General features: G+C 48.4%; 1 protein-coding gene across 2 annotated transcripts; it reads left to right on the top strand.

The window, feature by feature from the left end:
* Nucleotides 1-3,915: 3,915 nt before the first annotated feature.
* Nucleotides 3,916-14,418, top strand: TRAPPC3 (trafficking protein particle complex subunit 3). Of its 2 annotated transcripts, none has more exons than XM_047793340.1 (5): nt 3,916-3,936; nt 10,853-10,950; nt 11,197-11,296; nt 12,754-12,936; nt 13,690-14,418. In XM_047793340.1, coding segments are annotated over exons 2-5 (405 nt in total). In that variant the 5' UTR covers nt 3,916-3,936; nt 10,853-10,948; the 3' UTR covers nt 13,810-14,418. The 2 variants fall into 2 exon arrangements, with proteins under 2 accessions (XP_047649296.1, XP_047649295.1); XM_047793339.1 differs by having other exon boundaries at nt 3,922-4,091.
* Nucleotides 14,419-14,727: the final 309 nt, after the last annotated feature.

Here is a 14,727-nt window from a genome sequence, read left to right as displayed (position 1 = left end):
TAGAGCTGGTCATCTTAAGCTACTGTCTTAACTTTTCTGAAACCCAGTTTGCTCACATAAAATCAGGAAGATAATTATATTGAGGCAACATGGGGTTGCTGTAAAGGTGATTAAGGCAACGCAGATGAAATGCTTAGTACTGAGCCTGGCGTATAGGAATAAATAAGGGTGGTGATGATGATGAGCTTCAAAAATACAAGTGCCATTAAGATGAGAAGCAGATCCCCCATCTTTATTGCCAGCCATCCTATCTGACAATAAAGATCCCCAGGGGGATGATGGAGCCCAGGACTGTCCTTTGTGAGGTCACCCTGTGGATGAGGGAGCCCAGGACTGACCTTTGGGAGGTCAGAAGCCTCAGGGCCTGCATCTTCCAGAGCTGAACCTACCCACCCCGAGCCAGGCAGGGACTAGACTCAGAATTCAGGAACAGAATCCAACAGGGAAAGAGCCTTCCGGGATGGTTCTCCCCCACCCCCATACACAATCTTGAGACTGTTGCAGGGACAAAGACATATATAGGTGAGAATAGTGAGGTACCCTCATTAGCTAGAGCTCCAGGGCAGTGGAGGGGGAAAGGATGGCTGAAAATGAAAGGATAGGCCAGGGATGGCCTATGTAGGAGGATTTGAATGCCAATTGGCATCATGATCTATACAGTGGAGGTCTTGGGGAGCTGCTGAAGGTTCTTCGGAAGGGGAAGGATTGGCTTTAGAACTGGAAATCCTCCATTGTGTCTAATGATGGAGGATTGACTTTGAGGAGCTCCCGCAAAGAGACGGTGTAGGGGATTAGCCTACTCAGTGGTTCTTAACTAGAGGCAGTTTTGCTCCCCAGGGACATTTGGCAATATTTAGAGGCATTTGTGGTTGTCGTAACTAGGGGTGTTACTGGTATCTAGTACTTAGACACCAGGGTTGTTAACATTCTGCAAGGCACAGGACCACCCCCAGAACAAAGACCCATCAGGCCCCAAATGTCAGTGGTGCCAACGTTGAGGAGCCCTTCCCTAGACTGAGGCACCTGTACCTCCTCACAGGATGCTAGCGGTGGGAGTTAGGCAACTTGACATTCTCTGGCCAGCCTCAGAAGGCTTCCTACACGTCCGTCCGATGGATGCATCCGATGGGTCAGCAGCAGCGAGTCCTGGGAGGATGACTGAGGGGAGCCAGGAGTGTCCTGTGAGTGCTGCAGTAAGACCAGACAGTCGGAGTGGACTCCTTGCCATCTGCCTCCTAACTGATCGGGATCCTTGGTGGACCCCAGGCCCCAGCAACTGACAGGGCTTAGAGTGGGTGTCTCTGAGGTTGGGGCTGAGTGATCGTGTTCCCCAAATATTACACATCCCAGAGAAGGAGAAGGGGAGCACTTGCAACATCATGGGCTGAGGCCCCAGCAGGATGCCCTGCCCTCTAAGGTAAACGGTGAGAAGCTGTCACCTTCTTGTGCCTCCCCTTCTGCCCGGGGCAGTTCTCCTCCCCTACCACGGAAACAGGCTTGGAGGAGTCGTCAGTCTGGGCTGGGGCAGCTGGGGCTGGGGGGCAGGTCGCTGAATGGGGTTCAGAAATACGTCCCCTTCCTGATCCCACCAGGGGGAGAACAGGTGCAAGAGTGTTTATAACCTCCTAGGTTTGGTGGGACAGGGTCCAGGATGAAGCTGGCAGTGAAGGAAACCACTGGGAGGTTTGACAAAGAGGTATCAATTGGGACCAAGGCCCTGGAGGCTGTCTCCACACCCACAAAGTAGGAAGTAGGAGGGGCCTCATGGTGGGGGCAGGGAGAGATTTGCACTCTCACACTCCCCCAGGGTGCTGCAGCAAGAAGAGGGTCTCTAACCCAGACCACTTGGCTGGAGAGCCCTCTCCTCCAGGGCCCCTCCCCTGGGGCTGGGGGTGGGGAATGCCCTCAAGGGCGGCTGTAGACACCAGCTGCAGTGTGTGCTCCCTCCGTCCAGTTCTTGCAGAGGGGAAGTAACAGACAGGAATTGGAGGGGGAGGAACTATCCAGGACGAAATAGGTTGAAGCCTTTGGGTTGGCGGGGGCGGAGGGGGGGTATCCTTGTCTAGAGTCCCTGTTAAGGGATGGGAAGTTACCCCCGCTGCATTTTTTTCCCACCAAGGAGGGTAGGGAGGGGATGCCTGGTCTTCTAAAGAGTTCTGGCTGCAGGGTTGCTAGAGAAGGATTGGCATTTGTGAATGAGAGCCCTTGGCGAAGTTGCTAAGGAGCCAGGAGGAGACCATAGAGATTAGCCTTAGATAGACCCCACCCCCACCCTTAATTCAAGACTGGTGACTCTTCGAGGAGGCGTCCCAAAGGAAAAGTCGCCAAAAGGAGGAATTGCAAGCAGAGAGGGGAAGAATCTCAGAGGTTGCAAGATGGGCAGGGAGAGGCTCCGCCTCCAGTCCCTCCAGAACCGCCCTGCCTGACAGCAGGCTGGGTGGGGTCGGGCCGCAGGCCGTGACTGTGACTCAGGTTTCTGTGGGCAGCCAAGGGCAGCCGGCAGGGAGGAGCCCAGACCGACAGACAGGCCAGCCAACTGCAGCTTTCACCTCAGCTGTCCTCTCTCCTGGGAATGCAGGAGGTTCTTCTCTAGTTTTGCTGGCCTCCAGGGGCTAGCCCACCCCAGCGTCCCCACCCCCACCTCCAGCTGACCGTCGTGTTCCTTCCTAGAACCCTTGGCCAAGGCACTGACACAGGAAGGAGAGTCACACGTCACTACCTCTACAGAGGCCCCAGAATGTCTGTGCCACGGGGAAAAGAGTGTAATAATGGTTAGTCCTGCACCCTGGGGGAGAGAATCCTGGGTACTGGCTTTCAGGCTGAGCAGCTGGGCCCCCCAGCCTTCCCCAGCCAGGCTGGCCATGCCTGGGCAGGCTGGTTATCATGGTGAAGGCTAGCAGCAAAATGCAGCTGCCTCAGAGCCGGACCACCAGGCCTAAGTGAGGAGAGGGTGCTCCTTGGACTCCCAGCCCAGTTCTGTCAGAATTGACCAGCCAGGGAGGGATGGCTGGAGGTGAAACCAAAGGGCTATGGTCTGGGACTGCAGGACTTGCCCTTGGTGATGGGTGAGGGTGTGGCCAGCACATTCCCTTGGTATTTCTGGGGCCTGTTTGCTGGGCTGTGTTTTTAGAGAGTGGCTGGAAGAAAGGGAATGCACAGTTACTTTGTGCCAAGTGCTGTGCATACATGTCTCACCAATCTTCACAACAACTGAGAGAGATCCAGCAACTTGCCTAAAATGGCAAAGCTGGGATTAAAATCCAGGACTGGCTGCTACCAACGCTGGTGATCTTTTTTTTTTTTCCTGGAACCAGACTGTAATTGTTACAGGGGAGGGAGGGGGAGAAAATGACCTGAACTTTATCAGACTGGATGTTTCATCAGGAGGAGGCCACAGTGGTTAAGATGCAGATGCTAGCTGCGTTTGGGGTCTGGGGACAGATGGCAATTTGAAGAGAAAGCCGCTAGAGAAGTGGTTGGCACGTAGTAGGTGGTCATTAAATATTGTTGTGAAGAAGCCAGATTTGTGTATGAGCCATAGCCAGTCTTCTGGGACATCCTGGGAGCTTCTAGCTCTGAATTGCAGCAACAGCGGAAGAAGCTAGTTTGAAAGAGGGACTTTCCAAGACCAACTCCAGCGAGAGAGGAATTTGCGGAGCATCTCTGAGTGGGGGTTGGGGGGGGCAGGAAGGGGAAGTGTGGACGATACAAGATTACCGCAAACTGCTAACGCCACCTAGTGGCCATACTGCAGCCCATGGGGAGCCAGGCTCCAGGAGTCCGCTGAGCACGGAGCACTCTGGGAGTTATAGTCCAGCTGCGCGGTGGCGCCAATGAGGCTGTTGGGTGTTGTAGTCCGACGTTTATTGGGCGGGAATTTCCCTCGTCGGCCAGACCACGACTCCCGTGGTGCCCCGCGGCAGGCGCGCAGGCGCGGTGAGGCGGCACCCGTCAATCCCCGACGCTGTGGGGTCGCTAACTGGGTCCAGAGGTTTTAGGAGGGGTCGCCGGGTGGGTCTGTGGCGAGGCGGGGTAGGGCGGCCGGCACCATGTCGAGGCAGGCGAATCGTGGCACCGAGAGCAAGAAAATGGTAACCGGAGCGTGTGATCTCGGCGGGCGGGGCGGAATGTGGGCGTTCTGGGGAAGGGGCCTGGCGCAGGGCGCAACTGGTAAAGCGCCTTCTCCGAGCGCTTGGGAGGGAGTGATTCCGGTGGAACGAAGGAGGAGGAGGCTGCTAGGTGGGTCGAGAGCGGAGAATCGCTCGGGGCGCGTCGTGGGCCTGAGGCGGGTTGGAGGGCCTCTGGAGTAGCTCAGAGACCCCTCCCCCGAGGCCTGAGTACGGGATCAACAGCGACGACGGTAATAGCAGTAATTCCCACTGTTGCCCTCTTCTGTTAATTAGGCACTGGGCCAAGCACTTTATATCCATTATCTCATTTAATCCGCAAAGTAATTCTCACCTTTTTGGGGCTCAGAGAGGTTACATAACTTGCCCAAATTTACCGCTAGGAAGAGTTAGAATTTGAACCCATGTCTCTCTGACCCCAAAGCTCATGCTTCAGACCATAATATCTCTCACACTATGCCGTGGGCATTGCAAGAGATGCTCACATTCTGGTTTTGCCAGAAAGGAAGAGTAAGGGGTGGGTCAAAGTAGGCAGTCAGTGGTACTCTTCTCTGGCTTCCCTCTTGTCCTGGGAATATAGTTCCATAAAGTTTGGCTGCAGATGGGGGCTGGGCCTGGGAAGTAAGGTAGATGACTTTTTTCTTCAAACAAAGGGGACTTCTTGATGCGTGTTCCTTTTCTTTGGCATTTTCTTAGTTCGTCCAGAATTGCCCAGTTCTCTTTGCTTTCCGATTTAACTGAGTTACTGAAGGTTGCATGCAGGGCAGATCAGGGGCCCTTTGTTGACACATGACTAAACTTCCCTCACACCTTTGCATAATATATCAGGAACAGCCACGAAAAATGGGCAGCAGGCAGCCTTGTTACTCTGGTGTAGTACTGTACTTAACTTTTTCTCTCTCAGACCCCTTTTGAGAAGTTGGTGATAGTTATGGACCTTCTCCCCAGAAATAGTAAGTAGACACACATACACATAGACATTTACTTACATTTTGGGAGGCATCTGTGGGCCCCCTGAAGATACTCTATGGACACAGGTTAAGAATTACTGTTTTGGGGAGTTCCCTGGTGGCTCAGTGAGTTAAGAACCCAACATTGTCACTACTGTGGCTGGCATTTAGTCCCTGGCACAGGAACTTCTGCATGCTGCAGACATGACCAAAAAATAAAAATTTAATATTTAAAACATTTTTAAAAAATAAAAAGGTAATAATAGTATCTTTATAATAAGGTTTGTTTTGAGGGATAATTGAAGTATCGTGTGTAAAGCTAGCAGTGTGATAGTGCACCTAAGAACACAACCGACAGTAAATATCAGCTAGCAAATATCCTTTTTTAAAAAAAATTTTATTTATTTTTCTTTTTAGGGCCATACCCACGGCATGTGGAGGTTGCCAGGCTAGGGGTCCAATTGGAGCTATAGCTGCCAGCCTACACCACAGCCACAGCTACGCCAGATCGAAGCCACCTCTGTGACCTGTGCCACAGATCACAGCAATGCCAGATCCTTAACCTACTGAGCGAGGCCGGGGATCAAACCTGCATCCTCATGGATACTGGTCAGATTCATATCCGCTGAGCCACGATGAGAACTCCAGTATATTTTTTAAAAAAAATTGAAGTATAGTTTATTTACAACACTGTGTTAGTTCCATGTGCACAACACAGTGATTGGATATTACTGTACACCACAAAATGATCACCACACAAGCACCCTTATTAGTAAAGATATTAACATTTGTGTGTCTGTATGGTGTTCAGTTCTTGAATCCCACAGACACTCTGGCCTGCCCTCCTGTTGTGCTGCAGCTCTATTCTCCAGAGTTTAAGCGAGTGACTACTTGAGCAGCTGCACTCAGAGTCTCCATGACAGGAGGCTGAAGAGTGACAAGAGGGATGGATTCAGTCCTGGTACTGACCTTCCTTCCCTAGCTGTTGGGGGGCAGTCACACTGGATTACTTGTGTTCACAAAAATAGTAACTGTGACTCTTGGAGCCGTAGCTCCAAAGATAAGCCCCTTAAGGAGTTTTGAGGTTTATCTTTGCACAGTAACTACAAAGCCCCCTGAAAACCATCAAGTGCAGTAGCCCACCTGAGTGTAGAGTTTGGCTTAACTTAATCTGCTCAAGTTGTGCCTGAAGTACTTGGATTTCATATTGGCTTTGTCAGTATGAAACCACTCCTGTGGTTTCTTGGACTGCCAAGCATCTTTTAGTCTATTATCTCATGAGATCTTCCCAGTCAACCCTGTGATTGGCATGTTAGATTTCACTGTTACTGTTTTTGTTTGAGATGATTATGGTTTAGCCACGCGAAGTGACTTAGCTAAAGTCTCACAGCTAGCAAGTGACAAGTCCAGACTCAGAATCAGGTCTTCTGCCTATAAACCCTTTCTTTATGCCTTAATAATTGTTTTAGAGTTCTTTATAGTGATTCAGAATCTCCCTCTTTGAACTAGTTCAGTGTGCTTTTTGGTACCAGAAAACCGGTTTAAGAACAAAACGAACATCTCCTTCTTGAGTATGTTCTGTGCAATAGGCACTCTACACACATCATCTTACTGGAATCTCACAGTAACCCTGAAGGGCAGGTAATAGTTCCATTGTGCAGGTGGGAAAAGCTGATATTCAGGGAGATTAAGCAGCGGCTTAGGAGAACAAAACCTTTTTTTTTCTTTTTTTCTTTTTGCCTTTTCTAGGGCCGCTTCCCACGGCATATGGAGGTTCCCAGGCTAGAGGTCTAATCGGAGCTATAGCCACCAGCCTACACCAGAGCCACAGCAACTTGGGATCCGAGCCATGTCTGCGACCTACACCACAGCTCACGGCAACGCCAGATCCTTAACCCACTGAGTGGGGCCAGGGATCAAACCTGCAACCTCATGGTTCCTAGTCAGATTCGTTAACCACTGCACCACAACAGGAACTCCGAGAACAAAACTTTTTCAGGACAATGCTCGATGATAAGACTGGGTCTCAGTTACTTAATCTGACAGCTGTAAAAATGGGGATAAATAATGTTTGTTCTGTTAACCTCTCATGGCTCTTATGAAGATCAATGAGTAGCTCTGAAAATTTTATAGATGTTAACTATCACTATTATTAAACAGAATTCAAGCAGTCTGAAAGTAGAAGTCTTGCAGAAGAGATTCATGTTTCTGTTGGGAGGAAGAATATGGTGCTTATGTTCTGTGAATACATTGGATTGATTGAACTGGCTGACCCTTAAGGTCCCATGGAACTTTAAGTTATAAGGCTGTTCAGACTCTGAAACCTATTGTTACTTCTCTGACTTCCTCTTCTTCTTCTTCTTCTTTTTTTTTTTTTTTTGTCTTTTTAGAGCCTTACCTGTGGCATATGGAGGTTCTCAGGCTAGGGGTCTAATCAGAGCTGTAACTGCCGGCCTACACCACAGGCACAGCCATACCAGATCTGAGCCATGTCTGTGACCTACACCACACTCACAGCAATGCTGGATCCTTAATCCACTGAGCGAGGCCAGGGATCGAACCTGCAACCTTATGGTTCCTAGTCCAATTCGTTTCCTCTGTGCCACGATGGGAACCCCTCTGACTTCCTCTTCTAATCGTGCTGGTCTCCTAGCTGTTTCTCACACACACCAGACATAATCCCATTTCAGGGAATCACACTTGCTACCTTGAATTTTTTCACCTAGATGCCTTGATAGCTTGGTCTTACTTCCTTCAGGTCTTTGCGCGAATATCATCTTAAGGAGGCCTTCTCTGACTGCCCTATTAAAATTGGCCCCTGAGAGTTCCTGCTGTGGTGTAGTGGATTAAGGATCTGAGGTTGTCTGTGGTGGCTCGTGTTTGATATCCGGTCCTGCACAGTGAATTAGGGATCCAGTGTTGCCGCAGCTGTGGCATAGGTCACAGTAGCAGCTTGGATTCGATCCCTGGCCCGGGAACTTCCATATGCTGTGTGTGTGGCTGAAAAAGAAAAAAAAAAAAATTGACCTCTGCATACACACACACACACACCTAGGTGAATATAAATACCCTTTAGTCTCTTTTTATGTTTATTTTCCTCCATAGCACTTATCACTATCTAACAAATGATTTATTTTATTTATTTAGTTTACTGTCTGTTTCTCCCTTTTTTGGTAGTCCCTGGTACACAGTAAACGTTGAATGATTTTTTTCCTATACCACAGCTCACTCCTGTTTTTTAGGCCTGAAGATCTTTAAGTTGTATATTTATGTCATGCTGTCATGCACTATTCCAAATGGTCTTGGTTTATAACTGAAGATGGAGACAGACTTGCAAATTAAGAGATGGTGTAGAGAGCCTCAGTCAGGGATCCCATTCCAAAATCCCAGGCAGGAGTTTCTGTTGTGGCTCATCGGGTTAAGAACCTGACTAGTATCCATGAGGATACTAGTCAATGGGTTAAGTATCCCGCATTGCTGCAAGCTGCAGTATGGGTCACAGATGCAGCTCAGATCCTATGTGGCTGTGGCCGGCAGCTGCAGCTCCGATTTGACCCCTAGCCTCCATGTGCTGTGGGTGTGGCCGTAAAAAAAAAATGAACAAAAACCAAAATCCCAGGCATACTGATTCTGTGACCTTGATTTTTCTTATTGGTAGATTGGAGGTTGCTGCTGCATGTATAAAGTGCTTGGAAACATCAAGATATGCATGTTACTGGACATGGTGGTGGGCTGAGGCTCTTGGAGTCTTCATCCAGCTCAGCTCATTAATAATGGAAGGAAAGCTCTCCTGATTTAATGCAGTGGTGCCAGCTTTATAGACTGGTTACTGCTGGATTGTCTCCATCCATTCATGCCTGAGCCATTCCAGTGCCAAACCCTTAACTTAACAACAACAACAACAAATCATTCTCCTCCTTGATAGCGTCTCCTTAATTGCCATATTTGGTAAATGGTCTCTTGGAGATACCCTGATCTGTTTAAGTTGAGTTCACAGAGCTTCCTTATTCTAAAACTGGCTCTTTTTAACTCCTTAGTGCAGCTCCCTTTTGTTTGTTTGTTGTTTTTTTTGGGGGGGGGATGGTTGTCCATATTATTATTACTATTATTACTATTATTTTTGCTTTTTAGGGCCACACCTGCCGCATATGGAAGTTCCCAGGCTAAGGGGCAAATTGGAGCCATAGCTGCTGGCCTATACTGCAGCCACAGCAACGCCAGATCTGAGCCATTTCTGCCACAGCTCATGGCAATGCCGGATCCTTAACCCACTGAGTGAGGCCAGGGCTCGAACCTGCATTCTCATGGATACAAGTCGGATTCGTTTCCACTGATCCACGACGGAAACTCCTGGTTATTCATATTATAGTTGTGGGGAACAGTGGACAGAATGAACATCAGCTTAGAAACTCCTAGTTTTTTTTCCCCTTGAATTACTGTCTGTCCTTGAGCAAATTACTGAACCATTCTGAGTCTCAGGTTCCTCATCTCTAAAATGAGATTAGTTCCTGCCCTTTCTGCTTTACAGAGTTATTGTGGGATGGAAAATGAGATGATGAAAAATAGTATGCAGCATGTAAGTAAAAGGTGTTCACATTACTGTTCTTGCAGTGACCTCATCACCAGGCCGTGGGGATGAGGTGCTGAGCACTGGGTGAGCACTGGAGCCTGGGCCTTAGCCTTAGTTGTACTTTCTTTCCCAGAAGGTTTGCAGATAGAAAGGTACTCTGCTCCAAGTCTGGCAAGCCTCCATTCGGAAAGGACTGGATGGATGGCCGTCTTGATTTTTCAGCCTTATTTCTGTATGATCCAAATATGTTGCTACCATGTTTCCCATTTTGTTTAACTCCGATAATGCCTTTCCCCAGACCTGCTCCTTTCATTCTGTAGAATGTGTTTGCCATTCCTTTCACCTTCCACAGCTCTGTTTTTTTGGTATGTGGGTGACAGGCTTCGTCATCTGAGAGTTTCCGTGATTTTAACCGTGGTTGTAATAGAAGCCAGTCCAGGTCAGTATTGTGTTCCAGGTACACAAAAGATTGTATTCACTGTGTATCAGGAGGAACATTATTTTTTGGTCTGCCTGACAGATGGCACATGTTCTGGCAAGAGAGAACCTCTTTATCAGGTAACTACAATTCTCTGTTGCTCAGCATAGGAGATGGAAACAAACAACACTAATTTCTAATAAAATTGTGTTACACACACACATAAAAGGAACATTATTTTTTCCCATGTTGGTGACTTGGGGGGGTTATCACGAGTGTAACGGACTTTGTCTGGGGCTTCCTTCCTGGAGAAATGGGCTGGCCTGAGAGGGGCCTTGCAGTCTAAGGCTAAGTCTAGGCCAGGACACTCTAGACATTTGTGGGGAAGCCATGACTGACACCTGGTACCATACAAAGTCTCATTTGTAAACCGCTGCCTCAGGTCAGTCTTTCACAGTAGTTGATAAATGACTGTTTCTCCCACACCAGATTCTGGTGGCCCCAGCTTAGTCTTGCAGCTCTGGTGGGGTCCTGGGTCAGTGGGAGGATGACTGCTCAGTGCATGAGGTGCCTTTTACAGCCTGTTTTGTGGTGGGTCTGGTTGAAGCCCTGTCACGTTAACCTTGGGAGCCAATTCCTTTGGCTCCTCCACAGAGGATGATGGTCTTTTCCACCAGACACAGGTAACCTTCCTTTGAATTCTCACAGTTGTGTTGAGGCCGATCCAGACTCTCACCAGACCTCTCTTCTGTGGTTTGGTCCTGACTGCCTTTTGAATCTCTTTTAGAGCTCTGAGCTCTTCACCCTGACCTATGGGGCTCTGGTCACCCAGCTGTGCAAGGATTATGAAAATGACGAAGATGTGAATAAACAGCTGGACAAAATGTGAGTGAGCTCCTCTGTGGGAGAGACAGAAATGGGACTCATGAGCGCAGCGTATCTCCTTGGTCCCTTAGAGCACAGAACAGGGTCCTCTGTCTCGTAACCAACACTTTGGGTCCAGTTTCCACTGCTTATTTATTGCGATGTTTTGGGATTGTCCTCATTTTCCCTTTACCACCAACAGTCTTATGTTCAGACCTAAGACATTCAGACCCCATAATACAATCTGTTCTCTCGTTTCTTTCCCAGGGGCTATAACATTGGAGTCCGACTGATTGAAGATTTCTTGGCACGGTCAAATGTCGGGAGGTGCCATGACTTTCGGGAAACTGCAGATGTCATTGCCAAGGTCATTATCCTGGGCCACCTGACCCTGCTGAAGGATTGTCATTGGGAGGCACTGCTTATCACTCTCTCCCTTAGAGAGGCCCTTAGTGTTTCAGAAGAATAGCTAGGCAGCTGTTTGGGCCAAAGAAACCTTCCTGGTGCTTTGGGAATAACACAGATTATGAAAAAGAGAAGAATGGTTGGGGTCATCCCAGTGGATTAAAGCCTCAGTGAAATCAAAGCCAGATTTTTTCAGCTGAACAGATGTAACAGAATAGCATGGGGGTTTAGAACATAGACAAACCTGGCTTTAAATTCTGGCTTCAAAAAAAAAAAAAAAGAAAGAAAGAAAGGAATGCCTGACATGGTGCAGCAGAAACGAATCTGACTAGGAACCAGGAAGTTGCGGGTTCGATCCCCGGCCTCTCTCGGTGGGTTAAGGATTGATCATTGCCGTGAGCTGTGGTGTAGGTTGCAGACACAGCTCAGATCTGATGTTGCTGTGGCTCTGGTGTAGGCTGGCAGCTGTAGCTCTGATTTGAACCCTAGCCTGGGAACCTCTATGTGCTGTGGTGCGGCCCTAAAAAGCAAATAAATAAATAAATTCTGGTTTCTACTTAATAGACAATAGGTAAGTTATTTTTAACTTTTTTTTTGTCTTTTTGCCTCTTCTAGGGCTGCTCCCATGGCATATGGCGGTTTCCAGGCTAGGGGTCCAATTGGAGCTGCAGCTGCCGGCCTACACCACAGCCACAGCAACGTGGGATCCGAGCCGAGTCTGTGACCTACACCACAGCTCACAGCAACACCAAATCCCCAACCCCCTGAGCAAGGTCAGGGACCAAACCTGTAACCTCATGGTTCTAGTCAGATTTGCTAACCATTAAGCCCACGACGGGAACTCCTATTTTTAACTTTTTAAATTACCAGTTACCTCATCTTTAAAATGAAGGAAATAAGAGCTACCTCATAGGATTGTTTTAAGGAGTAAATGAAAAAAGTGAACATTGGCATTTAGATAAAATGTGTGCACTTACTGTAGTGTGTATATAGTAAATTTGTTTGACATTAATTATATTAGTGTTATATATTATAAGATTAATAATAAATGATAAAACACCTGTAGCCTTGTGGTATCAGACAGCAGAGAGAGAGGACAGGGAAGTGTGTTGGGAGCACTCTGTGCTTAGATGCTGGTTCAGGGCAGCCAGTCCTGTCAAAGATCAGTGTTTCCTTCCACTAAGAAGTGCAGGTGGTCAGTGAGTTATTGCCTAGATGTGCCATAGCTCGAAGGAGAGGGGTGTGCCCTTGTGCACAGGTGCTTTTCCTTTTTGCCCTGAACACCTAAAACTTCAATGTCCTGCAGAAGCTGCATTTCCCCCCCGCAAGCCATTCCCTTCCCCTTGCTGTTCCCATCACCCTCCCTATGGTACAGCCCCTCCTGCCCTTCCCATAGAGCCATTGTGTGTCTCGTGACAGGTGGCGTTCAAGATGTATTTGGGCATCACTCCAAGCATCACCAATTGGAGCCCAGCTGGTGATGAATTCTCCCTCATTTTGGAAAATAATCCCTTGGTGGACTTTGTGGAACTTCCTGATAATCACTCATCCCTCATTTATTCCAATCTCTTGTGCGGGGTGTTACGAGGCGCCTTGGAGATGGTGAGTGCAGCTCTTCTGAGACACCTGAAATGTAGTTGGGATTTAATAAACGCGTGAATGAATGAATGAATGAATGTGAGAATGAAAAGAAGGGCTTTTAGCTCACCCTAGTGCTTGACTGCCTGAGATGGTGACCCTGCCGAACATAGGATCCAAGTTGGAAATCTCTACGTGGTGTTGATTCTCCATGCCAGGCTGGAGGTGGTGCTGCCAGGCCCGAAAGCCCAGGGGCATCCATTTCCAGATTGGGTTATTTGGTGACACTTTTGTTTGTAAGTGTTCTTGGCGGAGTCTCTTCTGTTGGATTGGGACCACTGCCTTCTGCACAGGAACTGGCAGTCTTATCCTCGTAGAAAACCAGCCCCCTTGTTGAGGCTGCTGTGGATGAGTCAGTTATAGCTCCATCTAGAGTGGTTCCCTAGAGACTATGGCTAGGCAGCCGCCCCTTCATTTTCTTTCTTTCTTTTCTTTTCTTTTTTTTTTTCCTTTTTAGGGCTGCACCCTCGGCATATGGAAGTTCCCAGGTTAGTGGTCGAATCAGAGCTGTAGCCACTGACCTACACCACAGTCACAGCAATGCCAGGTCCAAGCCTCATCTGCGACCTACACCACAGCTCATGGCAATGCCAGATCCTTAATCTACTGAGCAAGGCTGGGGATAGAACCTGCGTCCTCATGTATACTAGTCAGATTTGTTAACCCCTGAGCCACGAAGGGAACTCCTCGTCCCTTCATTTTCACACTGTCCCCCAGGTCCAGATGGCTGTGGAGGCCAAATTTGTCCAGGACACCCTGAAAGGAGATGGTGTGACAGAAATCCGGATGAGGTTCATCAGGCGGATTGAGGACAACCTCCCAGCTGGAGAGGAATGACCAGGACTTCAGGACTTCAGGGGAGCCAGCAGGAGCACTTGGAGTCAGAAAGCCTCAGTGCTCCCTCTGCCCTCTAGGATTCAGTGACTCTTTAACACGGATGTGATATATTCTTCTAACCTTGTCTCCATTCTTCATGCTAATAAAGAGCAGACTGTGGTATAGTCCATTCACCCTACAAGTGTGCACATTCAGGAGGGAAATTCTTTGCTCCCTTTCCCTTCAGAGGGGCTGGATGTAGTCATCCTTGGTTGGACTAGAAAGAGCTCAAACCATTTTACATTCCTGTTTGAATTTTCCAAAGCAGAACCCATTAAGAGGCAAGTCTAGCACATGTATCCCCGGGTCTTCAGAAAGCCATTGGTAAATGGCCTAGGGAGTCCAGGGTCACTGGGACGGGTGGGTAGGAATTGCTGGCTGTCATGTGAGACATTCTAGTGCTCGCAGGGAGAGGGGAGCCAGGCCTGCCAGAAACACTGACTTCCGGGAAGCCACCCAGGTCTCATTCCTCCCCGCTGTTTGGAGGCAACATCTCCTCTTTTTACAGAGGGTCTATCCTTTTTTCTTACAAGTTCTTCAATAAAGACTTATTGTTGAGTGAAATCCCAATCATGTCCTGTGTGCTTTCTGCTCAGCCCTGGGAATTTTGTCACGGTGGGGTGAGGAGAGCTGCTAAATTCTTGGGCCCAGTCTTGATTTTACCTGGTCTAGGAATGGCTTCTTCTGTAGATCAGAAAGGCTGGGAAACCTTCAGTCATTTGGGGTCTACTGTATAGCAAAATTTAGAAGCAGACTGTTACCCCAGGTATACCTAAAATGGACTCCCTTGGGGCTTGGCTACCAATTTGGCAGATTTGGCTAGAAAGACCATGTAAACTCTGGTGTTAGGGTGCCATTTATTAAGTGCTTGACATGTGT

Source organism: Phacochoerus africanus, chromosome 8 (assembly GCF_016906955.1).
Source record: "Phacochoerus africanus isolate WHEZ1 chromosome 8, ROS_Pafr_v1, whole genome shotgun sequence".
NCBI lineage: Eukaryota > Metazoa > Chordata > Mammalia > Artiodactyla > Suidae > Phacochoerus > Phacochoerus africanus.
This window is presented reverse-complemented; position numbering and strand designations above follow the sequence as displayed.

What these genes read in the sequence shown, in the direction of transcription:
- TRAPPC3 (XM_047793339.1), top strand. Translation starts at nt 4,050, where the DNA reads ATGTCGAGGCAGGCGAATCGTGGCACCGAGAGCAAGAAAATG. An exon ending in GCACCGAGAGCAAGAAAATG is followed by an intron (nt 4,092 to 10,852) that starts GTAACCGGAGCG and finishes AATCTCTTTTAG; the next exon opens with AGCTCTGAGCTCTTCACCCT. An exon ending in CTGCAGATGTCATTGCCAAG is followed by an intron (nt 11,297 to 12,753) that starts GTCATTATCCTG and finishes GTCTCGTGACAG; the next exon opens with GTGGCGTTCAAGATGTATTT.